Consider the following 25,322-nt stretch of genomic DNA (forward strand, 5'->3'; position numbering starts at 1 on the left):
CTGAATCCGCCGACAGATTCAACTTGCGTGTGCACAATTCTGCGATTCTCTACAGTAGTTTGTTCGCGTAATATGCGCATCCTTCAATAGAACCAAACTTAATCACTTACGCAAAAGGCGTTGTAAAGGTCCGTGGTGACAAAGACCGTGAGCCAGAAACCGATGGAGAAGGAATAAAAATAATTTCAGCACCGTCGGGTCTGACTGGGACTGTAATTTACAGATGAAGGAAGCTCATAGGGTTGTCTCGAATCTCGATACTAGAAGAACAGGATTTGGTCGTCGCCATCTGTGGACTTGGAACGAGTTTACAGGCCGTGGAAATTATTCACGTTAAGATTGGGCAACTGGCAGAATTTTCCGTTTGAATCGTCTGTAGTGTAGATTAGGAGAGCGAGGGAGCCGCCATGGCCATCGAATCATTGACTCTCCTTATCGGAATATGAAGAGGAACTGCATGGTCCTGGATCTATATGAATATACAGCAACTAGTCACCATTTACGCATTGTGTATGCTTGTCTCCCTTGTGTCATTTTCTGTTAAACTGTAACCACATTTGGGAAATCTGGAGAGGCCAGATTCATGACTATTTTAGTCTAAGACCTGTCTCCAAGGCCTACCAACTAAAGGAAAACGAGCAATCAAAGGAAGATAGGATGCTTTGAATGACTGTTGGTGGACAAGAAAGGATAGACTGAGAGGACAAAAGAACGACGGGAAAGGCTCGTGGACAGAGGAGTTTATATATATATATTAATCCTATTGTGATCAATAAAACATTCAGACTAAAGAACTGTCATATTTTGGATGCAAAGGTTTGGAAAGGAAAACCTATCAAGACATCTAACTTGTTACAGGCACGTAGTCTACAGTATTTGATTCGGGGATTGGCTCATGTCTGGTCGGCCCAGAACCACCTCCTTCGCGGAGAGCTGCAAACCAGCGCCGCAACCCTCGGCTTTTGGCTCTATGAAAGTCAGCAGTAAGTCTACCATTTTTAATTATCTTGTCATTTTCCTGACTCGTGAATGAAAACACTTTGAACAAACCTAGTTGTCTCCTTGTTATAGCACGTTAACGCGATGCCAGTCCTGAGTGCACAACCAGGCTGGTTATTCTGTCTCAGGCTATGATTCTCAGGAATCGAGTGACACTGGTTTCTGTGGGCAGGGACCACGGTGACGTGCGACACTGGGCTGGTCAGTGTGAGAGGAAGTGGTCTCAGGCCCCACCGGGGCATAGGCCATAAAAGGCTGGCTGCCACCCAAACCAGAATTGTGTCTGATTACTCTAGCTGACCATTGGATTACACGTTATATTTTTTTTACGTGGTAACCTGCTAACATACTGATCTCGAACATAACTGATTTCTCAGTGCAATTGGGTTTTAGCCTATAATGCGAGAATTTAATAGCCGCAGTTTTTTTTTACTACGTTATAGGCGTTGTTTCCCGAGCATTTTTATTCAGCTAGTAGAAATTACTTTCTTACTAGACACATGTAGCAATTGACGGGATGGGATCGGCCTGTTACGCAACTGTCAATGGGAATGGTGCGCCCCCGCCCAGAACGTGACTGTGGGTGGGGATGAGGCGAGGGGGATTTGGTCTTAGAGTAAAGGGGCGTTTCCCCCGTGTGTTTGAGGTGAGTTGTCTTTGAACTGGCTTCCTCGTCGAGCACAGAAGCAAGACGTCACAACGTGAGTGGAGTGTTAGTCAGTCAATGTGTCAGGCGGAAGTTGCTTCCTGTTACCAATCTCTGGGACTCCTCAGCGACACCCTATATCGATTTGCCCCCGACAGGGCACGTGGCTCGCTGCGTGGGAGTGCTCGGAGCTAGGCAGGTCTAATATCCCCATTGGCATCTTGAAGGTTTTTATGAACTGTGGTGAACAAACATTAATAAAAAAAATGGCCTCAGAACCCTCAGCCTATAGTCAGATACCTAGTCAGCCTGCTGCTTATCCTTTGCTTATTCCCATTAATTACACACATACTATGCATGCTTCAGCCATTTCGACACATAGTGTTCACAGAGGGAAGAAGAGGGATGAAGGCAGAGGGGGAAATAGAGAGACGAAGTCTGCTGTTGCAGTGGTGATGGACCCACACACACACACACACACACACACACACAACCACGTTGATGGGGAGGGGGCGAGGCTGCAGGCTGATTGACCTGACAGGAAGTCGTCCACCTGACCATGGGGATTACACACAGCCGAAACCCCAGGCCTCCCACTCTCTCTGTGCTCTGTCTGTCGTGATCTCTCCCTCCTACCCTCCCCCCCGCTCCCTCGTTCCCTCTCAACCCCTCTCGCACACGTGCAGCAGTGGGTGAGACGAGCTTGGCCGATGATCTGAAGCAGCTGTAGCCAAAGTGTATGATCCTAGAGTGAATGCTCACACAGTCAAGCATGCACGCATACACACACACGCGCACAAACACACGCGCACAAACACGCACACACACTCTCTCCTGGTTTTGTTTTGTGGAGAGGCAGCTGGCCAAGGACAATGAGTGGCTTGTTTAGCATTTCAAAGCTCCCGCTCCCTTTTTCTCTCTATCATTCTCTTTCTCTGTATTTCCTCTGTGTGCTTTCAATAAAGCCTGGATACCATTTACATTTTACATTTACTTCCATTGTATTCATTTAGGAGAGCGACTTACAGTTAGTTAATTCATCTTCAAATATCAAGGTACGGCAAGCACATACATACAGTGTGTACATTTGTTCTTGATTTGTTTAGAAATAGTTTTCTGAAGATGACACAGCGTCCAGAGAGTAGCTTTAAACATCCCATACAGGCGGGACGCCCACGAGACCCCTGGAAACCAGGCGCAGTGCATCGATTGGGGTGTTGGGTTTGAGCATAGCCTGGGGGTAAAGAGGTGCAGCTCCCAAGGCAAGCACCATGGCCTTGCTGCGGATTCAAACTTTGAAGGTAAGCCAGAGGAATGTGCTGTGGAGCAGGTGACACAGGAGAACTTAGGAGGGCTGAACAACAGGAGGACTGCAGTGTTTTGGATGAGTTGCAGAGGTTCGATGGCACACGCAGGGATCACAGCCAACATGAAGTTAGACTCTTCCAGATGGAATATGGAGGAGTTAAGCTGCTTTCTGTGTGTGGAGAAGTCATACCGCACAGATGTTGTAAACTGGGTAACAAAGAGCAGGAGTAAGTCTGCGCTTTTATGTTTATCAGAGAAAGATAGGGGTTATGTCTAGGTTCCTGCCTGTGTTTTTTGCACCTTGGAATGGGGGCATTTCATATATCAGTCTTATCAAGGTTGAGCTTGAGGTGGTGAGCCTATATCTGGCCTGAGGGATTTGCCAGGCACACAGAGATGCGTGTCTACAAGTAGTTGTCAGATGTGGGGAATAAAAAAGCTGTTGAGGGTCTTCTTGTGTCTAGTGATAGGAGAGAACGTGAGAGGATATGACAGAGCCAAGTCATGTGGTGTAATTGAAGGAATGGGGGGGGTATACAACCAAACTCTGTGGGACACCTGCAGTCAGAGCATGTGAAGCTGTTATGCGTAACGCTGTAAACAAAGTATGAACCACTATTATTAGCCAAACCTCTGAGGCATATTGTTATTATTTTTCTTCTAATTTGTCACAATTTCTGACTATGAAGCCTAAATTACGATGAACAGCTTAACCTGGTCAAGGTACTGCTGTATTTGAACATCACAGTAAGAGAAAGGAAGAAATGCTGAGTCATTTCTTTTAACTTTCTTAGCAAAATAATTGACTGTCTTAATAAGGAGACAGAGCATTATAGTGTTAGCTTTCTGACATATTTTAGAAGTTAAAGAAAAGAGCTTTGGGTAAATCCATTGTACAGCGTCTCCTGTCTCTCTATTCAGACTGTGCTTTTGCCTTCGGCTCTCAGGCTCTTGCACACCCACAATGACAACAAACCGATATGGAAAATGTGTTAATCATGTTGCTTACTTATATTGGAAACCCCCTTTAGTCTGTAAATAAATAAAAAAAATATTATGAAGTACAAGGTTCCTGCAGGGACGTGTAGCCCTGAGAAGAGGAGAATGCGACGATTCACAAAACAAAACATGAAGTTCAACAAAAAGATGCTAGATGACAGAGACGAACTGAGCTGTGGCGGAAAATCAGAGAGGAGAAAGCGCGAGGAAGAGCGAGAGATGTTAGATATTAGGTCCCAGTTCATCACGTTTTATGTGATAGTTATTGCACTGCCAGAGGCCACCGCTCAGTGACCTGCTACACAGGATCTCCAGGGGCCCAGCTATTCTCAACGCTGACTATTCCCACCACCGAAATCTCAGTTTGTTTGAAATCTCCCACCACTGTCTCTCTTTGTGTGCCAACACTGCGACTGGATGTTCCTGGACACTTCGTCCTGTCAACAAGAGACAGCAGAGGGTAGGAAAGAAAGATTCGGAGTTATTCAGAAAATCCGGCTGCAAATTGTCATTCCTCACATACTCCACTGGAGATCCCTGACCCCTACATGACCTCCCAAACCATCCCTCTGTGTGTGTGTGTGTGTGTGAGTGTGTGTGTTTGTGTCTGACAGTCTATCAATGACTGCATTTGGCTCTACATATTGTATGTGTGGTATGTATTTTTCTCTCTCATTGTCTCTTTAATTGTAAATCAGCTCTGTTTAATGTTTCTATTTACTGCAGACCAGAGGTATTCAAAGTTGGAGTCACAAACCCAAACTGCAGTGGTGTCGCCTGTCTTTATAATTGTATGTATGGGATGGTTATCTTCTTGTTGAGGAAGATCACTGGGTTAACATTTGCATCTTCAAAATAATTTGATTGTATATTACGAATTACTTGGCGTTCACGTTAAAAAGAAAATGTAACTTGAAAATATTTTGTATCTGTTTGAGGATTGTGTGTGCGTTTTTCATTAGCTTTGTTAGCTACTTTTGCTAGAAGGACTACTGCTTGGCTTGGCCATTTTGCAATAAGATTGTGGGTTAAAAGTAGTTTAATCAACAGCTGTGTTACTTTAAAGACTTTTTGGGACTTTTTTCTCCCACATTTCTGACTGTCACTGCCTGCCCTTTAATAGGACGGTGTGAATGTATGTGTGTGCGCTTGTACCCGTGCGTGTTGCGCAGTGATGGTATGGTTACTTGGAGCTAATGTCTGCAGTGATGGAGGTGATGTGCTCAGTTGCACATTGTCTCAGTGACCTCAGATGGAGTCTTCACAGCATCAGTTTTTAAACAAGCGAAGCAGGACGAGGTTGTTGGTCATTTTGTGTGTACGCGTACATGTGTGTGTGATTTGGCCATTTCTCACTGTTTCAGGGAGGGAAGTGGCCTATTTGACATTATCCCCCTTTCTTTTTCCAAAGCTGACACTTTTGCATTTAGTACTTCAGAATGTATTGTCAAATACCAGACATCTCTGACCTGACAGGAAGTCATCCACCTGACAATGGGGACTACACACAGCCAAACACCAGACATCTCTGACCTGACAGCAAGTCATCCACCTGACCATGGGGACTACACACAGCCAAACACCAGACATCTCTGACCTGACAGCAAGTCATCCACCTGACAATGGGGACTACACACAGCCAAACACCAGACCTCCCACTCACTCTATCCTCTCCTGATCTCTGTCCATCTCTCCTGCTCTGTCTGTCTGTCCACTCACTCTATTTCTGTCTGACTCTTTCTATATATCTTTTCTGTCTCTCTTCTCTCTGTATCTCTCTGTTTTTTTTTTATCAGGTTAAGTGTCAATAACCAGAATATGATTTGTTTACCTTTTTTCTGTCTTTCGCACACACAGGTTATGCATTTATATCTCTTCCAATGTTCAGTTGCATTCCAACTTTCTCCGACCTTTAACCTCACTTTGTCAATAGTTGATGGTTACATCCTTATTCTGTATTGACCTCCAGCCTCCAAATGTTGTTCTTGGTGACAGATCATTTGTGGTAACGTCCATCTGACATTTCAGTTTCGTTAACAGCTCTGTGCTTGTATGACCGTTCATCTGAGTGGGCTCATTACCTATTCTTGCATGGCCTTTTTCTTGTGGTCAGACCCCTCATTTGTTTTTGTCTGTGTTTTGTCTCATGATGTACAGTTTCAGTGTAGTAGTGGGTCATATTTTAATGATTTGAATAGGAGGGTTACATTTGTGAGGTTTTTGTATTGAGTAGTATGTGAAACCCCATTGAAACGCACTGCTTCTCACAGCTCAGCTTCCTCGACTGACAGTTTGCCTGGGCCCACCACGGGTGAGAAACCACAGTCCACCGCTTCTCAGCATATCCCTAACTGCCTCCCTTTCTATCCCCTCTATGAGTTTCTCTGTCCCGGTCTCTTCCTTTACATGTCCATTGCCTGTCTATTTTAACCTCTCTGTCAGATAGCGCCCGTGCCCATTACAGCTGAAGCAGAGCCCTTCCCAACAAACTGCAAAGCCATAGTTTTCTGCAGGGCCGCGATTGGAGGCCCCGTCTGGACTGACACATATTAGTACATATTAGTCAGCCTTAAAAGATGTCCACTGCTGTCCCGTCTTGCTACTAGGGGCTGACATTTAAGAAGATTCTCACCAAATGCCTGCTGGAGCCTGCTTTCGAAATGACGCCCTCCTTCTGGCCTCCCCTGAAAACGAAAATATCTGTCTCATTTTGCAAGGTAGAAAACGCATTATCATTCACATCAAACCAGGCTCCTGACAAACACATAGATGTGTTCTTTGGATCTAACGTCAGTAGTGACCCGGTCAACAAGGCGTTTACGGTCTCCAGTGAAGTCCTTATATGAAAAGCAACTAGGGCTGTTAATGATGTCGGAATACCAGAAACACAGTGTGTTTTTGTTTTGTTTGGAATGATCGGTTGACTGAATTCTTTCTCAGCCAACATCTGAGTGATTCTGAAAACTAACGCAGAACCCATCAGCAAGGAGGAGGGTTTGTGCTGCTTGAGTGACAGGGGTCCAGGGCTTGGTGATTGCAGGAAGTAGTCGCAGAAGACAAAAATCGAAGTAAACTATAAAACGGACATTGTTTCACTATATTGTTTCACAATATTGCATGGTCTTTCAATATAAATATTGCACATGTCACTAATGCGATTGAGACGTGAATTCAAATAATTGTGTTGCGCTAAAGACAACCGATAACAACTTGTACAACAGGTGGGTCCGTCTGGAACAGTATAAATCCACTTGACATTCAGGACATCCAATTCCCTGTTTTCAGCCAAAGAAGATAACATTATGTCTGGTGTCTGTTGAAGCGTAGCCACTTTCTTACCATGAACTGTCATTTACGTTAGAATATTTTGTGGGACATTCACGCTGGCAAACAAATGTGGAATCTGTCTTTTCACCCCTCTCTCTCTCCTGTCCTTCCCGCTCTCTGTCTTTCTATCTTTCACACTCTGTTCATTTGTGTCTCACTCTCGGCCTCTCTCTCCCTCTAATGTTTTGTGTGTTATGTTCTTTATGTTGTTGTGCAAGTCTATTTTGGTCGGTTTGTGTCACAGAACGCCACTTCCCTTTCCTAAGACAGGACAAACATCTGACGTGTGAGTGGTGAATGTGTGTTAAGGCCTCTATCCCTGGGATTCAGGAAGTCATAAGGTCATATGGTGATACACAAACATTGACATTCTGTGTGTAATCAATGTCCCCAACTGGACAACCTGCACATCCGGTCAATGGTTCAGAAGAGAGGGAGGGTTTCTGCTGGAGGCCCAGGCATTTCCACTCCAGGTTGGGGTTAAAGACTGCATCGCTTCATGGCTGCTTGAATAATTACTGCTATATAACCATATTTCCGGGAACGCGGTTAATCAACCAAGCCAGTGTACTCATACTGCCATAAAGCAAGTATCCCCGGCCTCATGTTCACTGGTTCACAAGCTGTCCGCAGGCGTTCTGGACTAATGCCCTGTCGAGGCCTGGTCCACTGTCTCCTCAACATTATCACACCACCGACCCATCTAGTCTTCACACTGTGCTGACTCAACATTACCACACCACCGACCCATCTAGTCTTCACACTGTGTTGACTCAACATATCACACCACCGACCCATCTAGTCTTCACACTGTGTTGACTCAACATTACCACACCACCGACCCATCTAGTCTCCACACTGTATTGACTTAACATTACCACACCACCGACCCATCTAGTCTTCACACTGTGTTGACTCAACATTATCACACCACCGACCCATCTAGTCTTCACACTGTGTTGACTCAACATTATCACACCACCGACCCATCTAGTCTTCACACTGTGTTGACTCAACATTATCACACCACCGACCCATCTAGTCTTCACACTGTGTTGACTCAACATTATCACACCACCGACCCATCTAGTCTTCACACTGTGTTGACTCAACATTACCACACCACCGACCCATCTAGTCTCCACACTGTGTTGACTCAACATTATCACACCACCGACCCATCTAGTCTCCACTCTGTGTTGACTCAACATTATCACACCACCGACCCATCTAGTCTCCACACTGTGTTGACTCAACATTATCACACCACCGACCCATCTAGTCTTCACACTGTGTTGACTCAACATTATCACACCACCGACCCATCTAGTCTTTGCAGTGTGCGCCGGCTTGTCAGCACTGCAGCTTCAGCACATTCACTTTGCCTTGATGAATCTGGTGTTTGAGACAGATCTGCCACTAAGGCAGAAATTAGGTGATTGGTTGACTCAAGGATTAGGGCGGAGCGTACACCCCAACTCTCTGGGTACATGATCAAGATGTCCTCCAGCAATTTTGGAACTTTAACCGTTGAATATCAATATCCCAAGGATAGTTTGAATGCAGGACTGTAGTTAGTGGTTACTGTTGTTAAAAATGTGTTATGCTTAAGGCAGAGGTCTCAAACCGGTTCCACGGAGGACCATGTGTCTGCAGGTTTTTGGGTTTTCCTTTAAATTGGTTCCCAGTTCAGACCGAAACAACCAGGTGGGGGTAGAAATGAACCAATTAGTGACCTAATTTGTCAATTAAGTACAAGGTGAGAGAGAAAACCTGCAGACACTCGGCCCTCCGTGGAACCGGTTTGAGACCTCTGGTTTAAGGTTATGGTAGGGTTATGAGTTGAGGTTAGGGTGTGGTTTAGGGTTAGGGGTTAAGTTTGGGGTAGGGATGCCGTCTGTCAAGAGAATGCTACTGTTTAAAATATAATCTCAGAGTGCCTCATTGAGACAACCAATTAGATAATTTCTGCTTTTGAGAACAAGATTCTGAAAACCTGCAACTAGAATCTCACTGCTGTGTGTGTTTGTGTGTGTGTCTGGTGTTTCTCCTGCGGTAAAGTGAAATAGTTGTTTCATGGACTTTTTTTTTGTAGGTTGGAGTTAATCCAGATTAATCCAGATTAATGTGGAGGAGTCATTTTTACAAATGTATAGACTAGTTTAGTGGCTCCCAAACATGAACACCAGCAGTAGTGGAATACTCAGGAAGACTCAGGAAGACTCAGGAGAGGTATTCTGGGCAGAGCAACATTCAGTTGGTGATGATGTAGCTGAAAAAGGAACTAGGAAGTTAAGCAAGAGGTGGGTCATGTCAAGAGGACTTTTATTGTCTGGAAAATAACTATTGCATGGTTTTTTATTTAGGCTAGGAAAAGTCAGTCTGTTTCTAGATGTGAGTAGGTGGGACATTCTGTGAGTATAGCAGGGTATATTATATTCCAGAAATATGGACTTAAGCTTCCAGAGAGTTTTAATGTTAGGGCACTGTACATTTTTACACCAGTGGTTTCATAACCTTGGGTTTGATGTCCATGGATGTTAACGAACATGCAATGACACCTATTGCTGGATGTGAGTTTGGGGTGGGTGTGGGTTTCCGTGGGGTAGGTTTGGGTTGGGTGGGGTTTTGCGTGGGGTGTGAGTTTTGGGGTGAGGTAGGGGTGGTAGTTTTGGGGTGAGGTAGGGGTGCTAGTTGTAGGGTGAGGTAGGGGAAGTTCTGAGGTGAGGTAGGGATGGTAGTTTTTGGGGTTAGGTAGGGTTGGTAGTTTTGGGGTGAGTTAGGTGTGGTAGTTTTTAGGGTCAGGTAGGGGTGGTAGTTTTGGGGTGAGGTAGGGATGGTCGTTTTGGGGTCAGGTAGGGGTGGTCGTTTTGGGGTGAGGTAGGGTTGGTAGTTTTGGGGTGAGTTAGGGGTGATAGTTTTGGGGTGAGTTAGGGGTGGTAGTTTTGGGGTGAGGTAGGGGTGGTAGTTTTGGGTTGGGGTAGGGGTGGTAGGTTCGGGCTTAGTATTGGAATTGAGGCTGTGGGACACACAATAAGCATGTCTAGTTATTCTGTAACAAGGAGTTGGCATAGACTTTAACCCTGCTACAGAGAGAAACTTCACACACACACACACACACACACACACACACACACACACACACTGGTGCATTTCACTTCATACCCACTTAAACAGGAGTCGGCCTCCAAATACTCCAGAGAGAAGGGCTGCAGTGCATTTTACTGTAGAGGAGAAGAGAGGAGTGGGGGAGGGTGGATGTGAAGGAGAAGGAGGAAAGGGGGAGGGTGGATGTGAAGGAGAAGGAGGAGAGGGGAGGGTGGATGTGAAGGAGAAGGAGGAGAGAGGGAGTGTGGATGTGAAGGAGAAGGAGGAGAGGGGGAGGGTGGATGCGAAGGAGAAGGAGGAGAGGGGGAGGGTGGATGTGAAGGAGAAGGAGGAGAGAGGGAGGGTGGATATGAAGGAGAAGGAGGAGAGGGGGAGGGTGGATGTGAAGGAGAAGGAGGAGAGGGGGAGGGTGGATGTGAAGGAGAAGGAGGAGAGAGCTTGTAAGTGGAAATGAGGTTGGCCTGGCTTAAGTCTGTTACAGCATCACCAAGTCACTGGCTGAGATTCAAACCATTTCAACTGATGTTTAGTAACGAACGGCTGTTATGAAGAGCATGTGTCTGTCATATTCTAGTCGTATTATTACCTAACAGCGGGATCATGTGATGCGTACCTAATCTTTCTTGCCCAAACCAGGGGGGGGGGGAGGGGGTTCGAAGCCTGACTGCTGATTGGCTGAAAGCCATGTTATATGACACTGTATACCACGTGTATGACTGAACACTCTCCCTTGGGCAGAGTCTGTAAACGTCACTTTTTATCTTCTAATTGCGACAATAAAAGGTCTATGAAGGCACCCCAGGGTTATGCCACAGCTAAGGACAACATCCAGGCTATCTGCCCTTTACTGTACAGCCTACTGGCCGTATTTCATAGCCCTGCTTAATTAGTCAGTCTCTTCACTTAGAGTTAACTAACATACCTCTATCTCTCTCCCCCCTCCCTCCAGGGGACAAAGATGGGAGTAAGGTGACAACAGTGGTAGCCACTCCAGGGCAAGGGTCTGACAGGCCGCAGGAGGTCAGCTACACAGACACTAAGGTGATTGGGAACGGCTCGTTTGGCGTGGTCTACCAGGCCAAACTGTGTGACTCTGGAGAGCTGGTGGCCATCAAGAAGGTTCTGCAGGACAAGAGGTTCAAGGTGAGACACTGACGCACATACGCATACTAAATACGCACAGCGTTAACCCACACCTGTGCTCATGACACACAATGTCAATACACACACCGTTAACACACCTGTACCTGACCCACACACTGTCAATATGCACACCATTAACACACACATGTCTCTGACACACACACGCAGTCGGTACGCACACTGTTAACACACACCTGTCCTTGACACACACACGCGGTCGGTACACACGCCGTTAACACACACCTGTCCCTGACCGCACACATCTTGACTTTCATAATGTCTGAGAAAGAAATGTTTTCTTCAAAAAAAGACACAAACTTTTCTTTGACCGAATGTAGATATTTTACCGCAACATATGCTGTGTGGGTCTCACGCATTTTGGAATCTCAAAACCAAAGTCGGAAAATATTTTTTTAAAGGAAATTCCAACGTTGATGCTGCTTTTGAGCAGAAGGAGATAAGAAGACACGTTTAAGCAGCACAGTTCAAAGCCACAAACCGATTCTCTGATGCAGCGTCGGCTTCACCAAAGCGATTACATCATACATGGCATTTCAAAGATAACATCCTACATTCATCTTTCAAGTGTTTTTCTTCCACCCTTGCTTTGTAAAGGGTGGCATTCTTTCAGAGAGTGTGGAATGTGTGTGACTCCATCCATTCACGCTGTTATCGTCTTTAGTGAATGGTCCACATGAACCGTGCTTTGCTTGAAGAACAAGAACTTTCAATTCGCCAGCACTGTCTGTGCCCCTATTCATTCTAGGAAAGCTAGAGATTAACTCGCGTTTGTCGCAAGAGTTTTGGTTGACAAAACCTTTCCGTACCCCTTCGGAGGTAACAGGTGACCTTTCCTCTACAGAGACACCTCATGATCACTGCAGTGTGTATACATTGCTTCACCCACGTGTATTGTAGTCAGGTCTGGGTTCAGAAGTCAAAGAACACTTCCTGTGACATAACTTTGCAGTACTTTTCAGTTGCAATATCTACATATTATTGAACTGTTGCTGAAATGTAACTGTTTCCCCAGTAACTCTAGTTAATGTGAATAGGCCCCTCATTCCAGTAAACGTTCCTGCATCTAAATCTATTCCCGACCCTCTCAGTTGTAGCTGTAAATGTTTGTACCAAACCATTTGGTTCTGATCAAAAGCAGCATTAAGCTGTAAAATCCCTGGAGGCATCTGCAGGGTAAACGCTAATGTCTGGAACGGAGTACACGGAATGGCATCTTCCACATGCCACTGCAGGTAGCTGCAGAATATACGATAATGTCTGGAACGGAGTGGATGGAATGGCATCTTCCTCACGGCACGGCAGGTAGCCTAGAGGGCAGGAACGTCGGGCCGGTAAATGTAAGAATTGCTAGTTCTAATTTGCTAGATGGCGAGCTGAAACATGTTGTGCTCCGGGGTGTAAATGAAACCATGTTTGGTAGTGTTTCATTTATTCACTTCCTGCCATTACTGTGACCCCCGTCCTCCAGCCACCTGAGTCTGAAACAGTTGAACCCAAGAGAGATATTAGTCTGAGGTATTATATACAGTATTTACTGTAAGCTGTGTGGTACGAGGGTGCCAATATACCACCGCTTAGAGCTGTTCTTAGGCACGACACAACACGGACCAAATAATACTAATACTGAGGTGCATTATTGCTATTATGAACCTGGCCAACATCACAAAAACAGCTTTCAGCCAATCAGAATTCAGGGTTTGAACCATACATACATAGGTTGTAACCCTGTATGCCGGTCGTCTGCCAACTGAATTCAATGTAATTGCGTTGGTAACAGGTTTTTAATGGCAATTAGGCGCTGCCGGTGTTCATATGTCCAGCATACCACAGTCTAGTGCTGTATTCAGGACCTCTGCATAGCCCAGGGCACAAACCCAAACCGTAGTCGCCACATTAACCATATAACCACACCCTCTTACCACCCTTGCTGCTTAAACATGCTACAGTGTTAGCAAGCCAGGGCTAGCAAGCTGTCTCTGTCAGACAGGCTCGTAAGGGAATGGCCATACTGAGCTGTTAATCAGACGTGTGTGGTTTGGGTGTTCTGGCTTACCCTTTATAGCAGCCAACCCCCTCTTTCTAGTATTCTTGCACCCACACCTTCTATTTCAGAAAAAATAACTCAATGAGTGCTGAGCGCTAAGGCTTCTCACATGACTGCTGCGCACACACACACACACACATGCACACACACGCTAACAGTTCGCACGCACACAAACACCTGTGTTCTATTTTTGCCGTTCTCCCCCTCCTCATCCCACCCATGTACATTTGTTCTCTTTCTTTAGTGTGCCTAACCCAAGGAGTGGATCATAAGCTTTGTAGAGAACCTTGTAGAGAGCTTGGTGAACTGTTGGCACTTGAAACGTGTGTGTGTTTGTGTATATTCATGTGTGTCAGGCGTTGGGTGGGCTCAGGCTTCTCCCAGTGCCTCTTGGGATATGTCCCACTAAACTTCTTGGAAGGATTTCAGCCCAGTGGAAGAATGACAGTTAGATATCCACTTTGTGTGTGTGTGTGTGTGTGTGTGTGTGTGTGTGTGTAGAATACATATACTGTGTGTTTTTGTCTTTGTGTGTCTATGTGTGTGTGCTTACTAAAAACCTAAGAATGCTATCTTCTCTGATAGCATCACTGTCTGTATGACACATTCAGTTTGAAGTCATGATGTCACTGAGGTTTATCAATATGTCCCTCCCTCCTGTCTCTCGCCCACACTCCCTGTCTCCCTACTGCCCTCCCTGTCTTCATCCTGTCTCCCTCCTGTCTCCCTCCTGCTCTCCCTGTCTCCCTCCTGCCCTCCCTGTCTTCATCCTGTCTCCCTCCTGTCTCCCTCCTGCTCTCCCTGTCTCCCTCCTGCCCTCCCTGTCTTCATCCTGTCTCCCTCCTGTCTCCCTCCTGCCCTCTCCCCTCCCTCTCTTGGTCCAGGCAGTAGATGACAGGTCAGCAGAAATGACGGAAGTGTCTCCTTCTGTCTGCTTGGCTCCGTATGGCCACTATTCTCTCCCTGCTGATGGGAAAAAGGGTGTTACTGGGCTGCGGCCTCTCCTTCTGTCTGCCTGTGAGACACAGGAAACCACACTGGAGGATGAAGTCACTCACGGATGATGTCACAAACCACTGGACTCACTGCTCTGAACTGGCCTCACACTGCAGGGGAAACGCACTGCTCTGCAATCAAGCATGTGCATTTATACAGCACAATTCATACATAGAAGCAATTCAATGTGCTTCACAAAAAAAAAAAAAAATGGAATGCTTGTTTTAGGACCCAAGAAACAAATAGCGTTGTTAGCAGATCTCACTGTGAACCTCGACGGCTGCATGGTCGTATCCCAAAAAACTGTAAAAAACCTTGGCGTTACCCTTGACCCTGACCTCTCCTTTGATGAACATATAAAATATGTCTCAAGAGTTGCTTATTTTCATCTTCGAAACACTGAAAAAAAAATAATCTGATGCAGAAAAACTAATCTATGCTTTTGTTACTTCTAGATTAGATTACTACAATGCTCTTCTTTCCGGTTTCCCTGACAAATCAATAAATAAACTTCAATTAGTGCTGCTCCTCCTTACCTTGCTGAAATGATCCAGCCATACATACTTACACTATGATCGAAAAATGCAGGCCTTTTAATTGTACCTAGAATCTCTAAACAATCAGCTGGCAGCAGGGCCTTCTCTCATAGAGCTCCACTACTGTGGAATGAGTTGCCAATTAAGGTTAGAAATGCAAAGAAATGCAAGTGTCTACTAAAGACTCATCTCTACAGCATGGTCTATGATTAAGTGTAGTCTGGCCCAGGGGAGTGAAGGTGACCAGAAAGGCTTGATACTGTCCAACCTTGCTGTCCTGCCAGGTGGGCTCTCGTCGCCACTGGGATGCCCTCCCTCCAATGCCTTTTGAGGGAAGAGTCACTGGCTTGTTATTGTCTCTCTGTTGCGCACTTGTGCAATTGGGCTGTACTCTGCTGGCAATACTCGGCCCTCATTCAGGGTGGTTTCAGTTGGTGGGTGTCCCTTTGGTTGATGCTTGGCAATGTGGGTGGATTGATTTCCTGCTTGTTGGGCCCTGTCCGGTGCCTCCCCCAGGTAGGGCCACAGTGTCGCTGGACCCCCCTGTCTTAGTCCCAAGGTCTTATGCTGCTATATTATTGTGCTGGGGGAGTAGGGTCAGTTCTCCTTCTCAACTATAAATCTTTGTTGATATGAGGAATGCATTTTCTGAATTTTCCCAGTCTCCTCCCGTTTTGAACTTAGGAGGGCATGAGGTCCTGGCCCACATCTGCAGAGAGCTGGCTTTGGGGGACCCGTTGCTGTCCCTGTCCACAGTCCTCCTGGTTGTGTTGCAGATCGAGATTGATGCCTGACAATTTCAGCTGCCACTGTTCTGACACCTCCCCCGTGTTGTCCCGGTCCTTGTCCATCAGGTCATGCTTCCGACCTGGACTAAGTTTAAATAGATCTGGACTTTAAATTAGATTGAATTGATTTAAATAAAAAAACATAAATTGGCAATTTAATGTGCTTTACACATGTTTAATGTTTAATAAAAATCTAATAGAATAAAAACATGTACTAATTGGTAGATTCCATAGTAGATTCCATGATGAAGCTAGGTAGCTATTGAAGCTGTAAGGCTAATAGTGTGGTTAGGTTTAAGTGTTTTTATTATGGATAACTTTATTTTGGGCACGTCTAAGATCTTCTGGTAGTTTATTCCTGTTGCATGCAGCATAGCTGCTAATTGCCGCTTCACCATGTTTAGTTTGGACTCTATTAGCTGACCTGTGTTCATGGATCTAAGAGCCCTATTCAGTTTATAATCTTTAAACGTATCAGAAATGTATTCGGAGCCTAAACCATTCAGTGATTTATAGACTAAAAGAACCACTTTGAAATCTATTCTGTAACTGACTGGAAGCCAATGGAAAGATTTAAGAACCGGAGTGATGTGCTCTGTTCTTTTGGTCCTGGTTAACATTCTAGCAGCAGCATTCTGAATGAGATGGAGCTGTTTTATAGTCTTTTGGGGGAGTCCAGTTAAGGGTCCATTACAGTAGTCAACCCTATATAAAACCACTGCTCTGGACTGGCCTCACACTGCAGGGGAAACCCACTGCTCTGGATGGGCTGACTCTGCAGGGGAAACCCACTGCTCTGGATGGGCTGACTCTGCAGGGGAAACCCACTGCTCTGGATGGGCTCACACTGCAGGGGAAACCCACTGCTCTGGATGGGCTGACTCTGCAGGGGAAACCCACTGCTCTGGATGGGCTCACACTGCAGGGGAAACCCACTGCTCTGGATGGGCTCACACTGCAGGGGAAACTCACGGCTTCAGGACTGGCCACAGTGGTGTGTGACATCAGCCATTAGCGACACCATTCCCATTCCGTGATGTGGTTCTATAGACCTTTGACTTGTGGTCCTTTCATGCTGTGTCCTGTAGCAACTGTACGTAGCACTGACTGAAATCTGTCTGCCTGCCTCTCTTCCCGACAGAATCGTGAGCTGCAGATCATGAGGAAGCTGGACCACTGCAACATTGTACGCCTGCGCTACTTCTTCTACTCCAGTGGAGACAAGGTCCGTCCGTCTGTTCACGTCGCTGTCTGCTCGTTTGTTTGTGTTACCTGTATGTCAGTCTTCCTATTTCTGTCTACTGTTTCACTATCAGTGAGTCTCTGAGCATTCACGACCTCTGCAGCTGTCATTCATATGCCGTCAGAGACTTTGAGAAACCAGGTGCTATCTAGAACCTTAACGGGGGTTGTTGACTTTTCCCGTTGGAGATCCCTTTGAAGAACGTATTACAGTGGATTTTAAACGGAGCCCAAAAGGGTTCTAACTGGAAGTAAAAAGCGGAGATATGGACTAGAGTCACGTGTCGAAACACACAAGTATGTCGACACTGTGTGTTAGCGATGATCTTAATGATGACAATCTCCTTCTGAAGGTATTCCCCGAACCCTTCGAAATGATATGTCATTACAACTACAAAGTAGCCAATGTCTACCTACCAGAAATATATCATGATTATTTCCATCAGTCCAGGTGTTAATTGTTTAGTAAACTCTGGAATAACATGAGCACTACTGAAAATGGCTAACAACGATCCCTTACTGGTGCTAGATTTAAATTGATTTAAAGGAGAATTTTGCCTCAGCTCACCTACCTAATTTACTATTAACCAATGTTAGTAGCCTACTTGGTTCAACATCACCATGTAAGATCATTTCTGAAATATTTATAATCTCCAAAGTCATTATGAGAAGACGTTTTGTTTTGCGAAAAAGTTAGCTAGCTAGCTAGCAGTACCCAGTCAACCAGGGGATTTTTAAAAAGGCTTTCTGAACAGGCAGCTCTGTTCCGCCAGTCTTGTAGTCTTTTAAAAACAGAAAACTTGTTGACTGATAGGAACGTTGCTTAAAGACACGATGGGCATAGCATTGGGTTACGCAGTGTGTGTCATTCATTTCTCAAAGCCCATGTTAGGGGGTGAGCGCACTGAAGTGATCCCTTGGCATTCTTACCACTGATCGCTAACCAACCTCGTGCTGTGCTCATGCTGTGTTTTGTTCACCGCCCACAGCTAGCGTTTAGCCTTTAGCAACTGGCCTTGCTCGGTCTCTAGGCTGTAAGTGCGATCTCTGAACCAATAAAAAACAAAACAAAAGAAAACCGGGTACCTATTTGTGTACTACCCTTAATACTTTCCCCAGACCTACAAAAGTCATCTGTGTTTGACAATTACAAAAGGTGTGAATTTGTTTGAGTTTTAATCAGTTGCTTCAAGACTCAAAACCCCAAATGAAGTACTTGACATGAGCTGAGAAACCTGGACGTGAGACTTGCCCATCATTACTTATGGTCTTGACTTGAGCCTCAAAAAAGTGCTGGCAAAATTGTGAATTGGTCCCGTTGTCCTATTATCCTATTGGAACAATGGAAAAAACCCTTTGGAGACAATCTTCTCAGAGCGTGGGGAATGGACAGACCAGGGGGTTTGCCTGACCTAATGCCTCCTGCTAATTTTAGGAACCACCGTGTGCTGGAGGGCCTCTCGTGAGCCTCACTCCTCGTCTCATTTTCCTCTCCTCTTCTAGCCATCTCACTCCTTTCATTTCCTCCTACTGCCCCCCCTCCCCACCCCCCGTTCTAATTGTGGATAGCTGGCATAGTGTGATTGGCATGGGCACTACAAATCTGCCCACACACAGGAGGGAAATAGACGGGCGGAAAGGGAGAGCAAACTAAGGGCCGCGGCCTAAATCCAGCCCGTGAGGCAATTCCATCTGGCCCGCGGTTGGTAATTTAAAAAAATTCTAGTAAAAAATAATTTTAAGTAAAAACAAATATTCACGTAAAACATAACTTACCAGCCAACTCTTTTATATCTTAATCTGAATTTACAATTTTTTAGACATTATAACGGACCTACTGTATAAATTTGATAATTATTGCTATTTTCTGGCCTGCAAATAATTTAGGATAAAAAAAATCACAAAACAAATGTTTATTTTCAAAAACCTGATGTGGCCACGAGCCAAATAGTTTGCCCTACCCTGTGCTAGAAGGTTAGGTCACGTGGTTCACGTCTATTGTAGAGAGTAGTGCGAGCCGTAGAAGACTAGTGTTCGTGTTTATTGGTAGCTGTTAGCTGCTAAAGTAACTGCCCAATGTTTTCACATTTTTGGGAAATTTTACTTATAATTACTTGCGATATGATTGGAATTGTTTTCTTTCCCCAAATTTCTAATCACTGATTGTGTTAAAAAGAAGCTTTTTTTGTGTAGGGATGGTGTGTGCATACCCCTGCAACTGAAGGGTGTGGGTGCATACCAGTCATAAAAGATATGAGAAGGCCACAGATTGGCCAGCTCATCCTTCTCTAGACCTCAGATTGGACTGCTCAAAACCCCTTCATCGTTTTTCAAAAGGTCTGTTTTTTGAAGCATTCTAACTGAAAGATATTTGTCTGTAAACAGAGGCCTTAATGTAATGTTAGCTTGTGATAAAGTAGCAGCAGTGAAGTCAGTTAGGACTAGCAATAAGGTTAGCTGTAGCTGGAGATGTATGAATACGTAAGTATTTAACTCCTTTTGAGTTCTCTGTCTGTAAACATGTTAAGTGTCTTTATGATATTTTGTTCCAAAGAACATTCTCTGTCGCATTCGTTTTAGCAGTAGTATTAGGGTTAAGTGGAGTTATGTAAGGTCTAGAGTCTGGACTGATTCAACACGGCTCTGGTTCACTTTTTGCCCACTTACACAACACACTGCAAATGTTATGAGCACTAGCACTCAGTGACACAGAGAGTTCACAGCATGTCACTCGGTTGGGACTCGTGTGCAATTGGCAGGAGTTAAGTGTCAATATCTTTACACATCTTTGACTTAAGACTTTTAATAGGGATCTATAAGAGATTTTTAAAAAGTATATATAATTAAGAGACCACTGTACCTTTTTCTTTCCTTTCCAAAAAAGTAAAAAAGGGAGGTTTTGAGTGAGGAACAGAAGGGGTAAAATTAAGAGACCACTGCAGAGAAACGCTCTTTCAATGCCAATGTTGTAGTTTTGATTCCCATGGAAAGCCATAATGTATGCAGTCAATACAGTTACCTTGGATAGGAGTTACCTTGCAAAACAAATGTAAATATAAATAACATCTGTTAAAGGCTAGCATAATTCAAATCTACTAAGACACAAACAAAGTTGGCATTAAATACATTAAATCGACTTACATTAAATCGACAAATATAATTTGGATAATTTTGGTATATTTAAATGTAACCAATGTCAGCTTGGGTAGTCCCCCTATGGGAATCTGTACCCAGTGTAGATGAAAAATAATCTGGTGTGGAAGAAAATCTGAAAACATCCCTTTTATTTTCTTTTTCATTCACTCTGTCTCTCTCACGTGTTAGCACTATGACGAGCTGTGTATCATGAAGTGCTGCCTTGTGTAAGTGCAAATGTATGAATGCTGGACTAAGCCCAGAGGGGCGGACCGTTACACAATTATGGGTCCTCCCCCAACATGCATGCACACACCCCTACAGAGTGGACGATTGGTCGTTTGGATCCTGACACTACTGTCTACATTATGTGCTGTGTATGTAGTTAAGGTTCAAGGTTCAGCTGTGTCATTGATCAGCTGGTAGCCGGTCAGCTCGCAGCAGCTGGGTGAGAGGAAGTTCCTTTGTAGTGAGGCAGGAAGTGAATCATTGCCGCTGCTCAGCTAATTATAGCCTGCTGGGCGCTAAGCTAGCAGGAAGCACCTAAGTGTCTCTCTCCGTCTCTCAGAAATCTGTTATCAGCAAAGAATGTGGAAGAGATGCGTGAACACCATTGTCACCATCGTCACCATCACAACACGTGGCAACTCATCGCTGCGCATAAATGTCAGGCTAGATTATGTCTGCATGCCTGTGTGTTGGTATGCAGTGTGAGAAAAACGACAAGTCAGTCCGGGACAAGTCAGTTCATGTGGGCAGAACTGTGTCATACTGCTAGTGTGTTCAGACTCCGTGATAACATCGGGTTAGTGTTATGGTTACATGAACAGCAATCTAGCTTCTCGCGCTCCATCTGATCTGCTTAGTTTGCAGTCTGGCTCGGCTAACACATGAAAGAGAACAGAGCAAGAGTGAGAGAGAGAGAGAGAGAGGTCTTAAAGCTGAGTGTCTAATACAGCGTCCACAGCCTCATTGTTACCATTTTTAATAACTATGTCTGATCAATAATGATTACCCAGCTCCTAAACATTGCCAGTCTTCCTGTTGAAAAATAAAAATAAAAATATATATGTGTATATATATATATATTTGTGCTTGAAATGCAATGCCTTACTTAGAGACTTTATCAATGCTATGCAGTATGTAGTGGGGATGAAGACAGGGGTGATTTTAAATTATATATACATTAAGATCATGATGATATACAAGAGTAGCATTTTTTCACTGACATTTTATTCATCATTACAAAATGTAAAAAAAATTCTGGGCACTGTGTTTTCCACTTTATTAAAGTATCCTACGCCTTAACACATAAATAATAATTTGGCATGGTGTCATGCATGAAAACAATACTTTTTTTTATAACCCATTCGTTTTTAGATACTGGGTCAAATTAGTCTACCAAGTATTTTTCAGTACGATAAGTGTCTGAAAAAGTCTTATACGTAACTGGATTTAATCAATAAATAAACACAATTTTTTAAATATATACATACACTTGCACAGGGCAATCTAAAAAAGAATAAAGCAAGCTCAGCTCTGTGGGTTTTATTGATCGTTCCGCATGATTCAATTTGCCTAGTCGTCATTTGAAGACAACATCCAATTGAAATCTGACTTCCACCTTTAACAGGCTCCACCCGATTCAACAGGTTTGTGGTGCCACATTGAACGTCATGTTGCTTTCTCCATGTCCGTCAATAGTGAACCCGCTTTTATTTTGTCCCAAAACAATAGTGAAACAAAGTTTAGATTTTTACTATGCTATCCACATAAAGACACCTATAATCATTACCCTTAAAAAACGTTTTGATGGACCTGTAAGGGCATATTAAATCAACATAAAAATTTGACTATTGTGTTAGCTAAATAGTTTGATACTGTAGGTTTCAGGAAATGACATTCACATGTTTTCTTAAAAAGGCTATCACTGATGCTATTCGGATCTTCCCCCATCGAAGCTATGTAAACTACAACTGGGAGAACCCCGTTGTTTTTCACTGTAAATAGCCTGCGATTCCCACTTTTTGCTTTTTGCCCACCTCATTATTAGGTTGCGAAGGGCATTTGCCTGTGGTATGGTTTGCAGGGGTGTTATCATGGGGTTAGGAGGGCCGCACTATGATACAAATAAAACATCTTTAAGGTTCTAATTGTCAGAAAGAGTAGATAGAGGGAGGGGTCTAGTAGTAGATAGAGGGAGGGGACTAGTAGTTGAGAGAGGGAGGGGTCTAGTAGTTGAGAGAGGGAGGGGTCTAGTAGTTGAGAGAGGGAGGGGTCTAGTAGTTGATGACAGAGAGAGATAAAGGTCTGGTAGATGACTAAGAGAGAGAGATAAAGGTCTGGTAGATGACTAAGAGAGAGAGGTTTAGTAGATGATAAAGGGGTCTAGTAGCTGACTAAGAGGTCTAGTGGATGACAGAGCGAAAGAGATCTATTAGATGACAGAGTGGTCTAGTGGATGACAAAAAGGGACTAGTAGCAGACAGAGAGAGAACATTAGAGAGGAGTGGAAGCTAGGTAAAACAGGCTTGATCTCACTCAGGCCTCCCTTCCCCTGAGCACCTACACTGTGAAGACCTGCCGGGTCATTGGGATGGCCTACCTGCTGGGGTGCTGGCGTTGGGGTCACCTCGTTGGAAAGGCTGGTTTGTTGATGCTCGGTGATAATGTGGGTTATAAAGATCTAAGGGGGTCAGATCAGACTGGGGCAGCAGGCGGGCTAGCAGTTGGAGCGTCTGACCTGTACCTGGACAGTAGCTGGATCCCAGAACCAGCAAGGGGAACCGCAATACTCAAGGAACATGTCCATGTGCAGTGTGTACTCTTGGTATGTGGTGGGGTGGGGTGGGGTGGGAGAACAAATGACATCCTGAAGGGGCCATTGAGGCCCAGACGTGCACTTCCTGTCCCCGCGCTCAGCAACAGGCTGACATCACCGGTTGGCTTGTGTGAAGGGAGTGGTGACGGGGGCTACAGTTCCTGCCTTGTACAATAGAAACACAGCACAGACACCGTGACATCATCACGCCAACCATGTTTCCTCGCCGTCACCACGGCAATCAGTGTTCTGCAGAGGGAGGGAGAAAAAGACCCAAGCCGCTAACAAAAGGCAAAGACGAGACGGTCAACATTCCAGGGCGATGTGTCACTGATTGTCCACAATAGTGGTACTGTGTGTATGTGTGTTTGTGTCCTGCCTAACCTGACCTCTCTGACCTGACCTCTCTGTTTCTCTGTGTAACAGAAGGACGAGGTCTATCTCAACCTGGTACTGGACTATGTTCCTGAAACGGTCTATAGAGTGGCCAGGCACTACAGCCGAGCCAAACAGACCCTGCCCATGGTCTATGTCAAGGTAACTATCTGTCTGCCTGTGTGTGTGTGTGTTTTATCAACTCTCCTGATAGTCATGTTCTAATGTGTGTGTGTGTGTGTGTGTGTGTGTGTGTATGTATGCGTGTGTTCTAGTTGTATATGTATCAGCTGTTCAGGAGTTTGGCCTACATCCACTCCTTTGGGATCTGCCATCGAGACATCAAGCCCCAGAACCTCCTGCTGGACCCAGAGACAGCCGTGCTCAAACTTTGTGACTTCGGCAGGTCAGTTTCAACATTGTGAAATCTGCTGTTCTTGTTGGCTCTGATGACGATTATAATGATGCCTGTGATGATCATCACGAAGAAGAGGATGATAATGAAGATGACTATGATGTTAATCATGACACCAGTGAAGATGTTGATGAGATTAATTACTTTTTTGATAATTACTTGAAGTGCTAAGCAGCTGGTACGTGGAGAGCCCAATGTGTCCTACATCTGCTCCCGCTACTACAGAGCTCCCGAGCTCATCTTCGGTGCCACCGACTACACGTCCAGCATAGGTATGCTAATAGCTAAACCTCATTAGAATAATGTCACACTTTAAGTTCGCTAACGGCTAAACCCACTGAAATTAATGTTAAGTCAATGTACACTTACTGCTAAACCCAACTGAAATTCATGTACACCGTAGGTATGCTAAAAGCTAAACCGCATTGAAATTAATGTACACTGTGGGTATGCTAACAGCTAAAACCAAATTAAATGCATGTACAGCCTTGGTGAGTTAACAGCTAAATCCCATTGAAATGAATGCACTTACTCTACATTCTAACCCTATTTAAACTTCCTGTTTATGCTCCGCCCCTCTACAGATGTGTGGTCAGCTGGCTGTGTGCTAGCAGAGCTGTTGCTAGGGCAACCCATTTTCCCCGGTGACAGTGGAGTAGATCAGCTGGTGGAGATCATTAAGGTACTGATACCTGTCAGTTAGGATGTCTGTCACCCAGATACTGACACCTGTCTGTCATTTAGGATGTCAATCACCCAGATACTGACACCTGTCTGTCAGTTAGGATGTCTGTCACCCAGATACTGACACCTGTCTGTCAGTTAGGATGTCTGTCACCCAGATACTGACACCTGTCTGTCAGTTAGGATGTCTGTCACCCAGATACTGACACCTGTCTGTCTGTTAGGATGTCTGTCACCCAGATACTGACACCTGTCTGTCAGTTAGGATGTCTGTCACCCAGATACTGACACCTGTCTGTCAGTTAGGATGTCTGTCACCCAGATACTGACACCTGTCTGTCAGTTAGGATGTCTGTCACCCAGATACTGACACCTGTCTGTCAGTTAGGATGTCTGTTATCCAGATACTGACACCTGTCTGTCAGTTAGGATGTCTGTTACCCACATACTGACACCTGTCTGTCTGTTAGGATGTCTGTCAACCAGATACTGACACCTGTCTGTCAGTTAGGATGTCTGTCACCCAGATACTGACACCTGTCTGTCAGTTAGGATGTCTCAATCAATCAATCAATCAATCAAATGTATTTATAAAGCCCTTATTACATCAGCAAATGTCACAAAGTGCTTGACAGAGACAAAAACCCCAAGGAGCAAACAACAGTAGTGTTGAATTTCAGTGGCTAGGAAAAACTCCCTAAGAAGGCCAAATTTTAGGAAGAAACCTAGAGAGGA

The 25,322-nt window shown here is 44.8% G+C and overlaps 1 protein-coding gene across 2 annotated transcripts in view; it reads left to right on the top strand.

The window, feature by feature from the left end:
• Window positions 1-83: 83 nt before the first annotated feature.
• gsk3ba (glycogen synthase kinase 3 beta, genome duplicate a) overlaps window positions 84-25,322 on the top strand; it is a 31,110-nt gene continuing 5,871 nt past the window's right edge. Inside the window, exons 1-7 of one of the 2 annotated variants that reach the window (XM_010900224.5) lie at window positions 84-983; window positions 11,337-11,530; window positions 17,057-17,140; window positions 23,540-23,650; window positions 23,764-23,894; window positions 24,069-24,175; window positions 24,488-24,585. In XM_010900224.5, the coding sequence (XP_010898526.2) occupies window positions 896-983; window positions 11,337-11,530; window positions 17,057-17,140; window positions 23,540-23,650; window positions 23,764-23,894; window positions 24,069-24,175; window positions 24,488-24,585 (813 nt within the window). In that variant the 5' untranslated portion in view covers window positions 84-895. The remainder of the gene's footprint in view (window positions 984-11,336; window positions 11,531-17,056; window positions 17,141-23,539; window positions 23,651-23,763; window positions 23,895-24,068; window positions 24,176-24,487; window positions 24,586-25,322) is intronic. The other variant, XM_010900225.5, reaches the window with a different exon arrangement.

This window comes from Esox lucius, chromosome 16, assembly GCF_011004845.1.
Source record: "Esox lucius isolate fEsoLuc1 chromosome 16, fEsoLuc1.pri, whole genome shotgun sequence".
Taxonomy (NCBI): domain Eukaryota; kingdom Metazoa; phylum Chordata; class Actinopteri; order Esociformes; family Esocidae; genus Esox; species Esox lucius.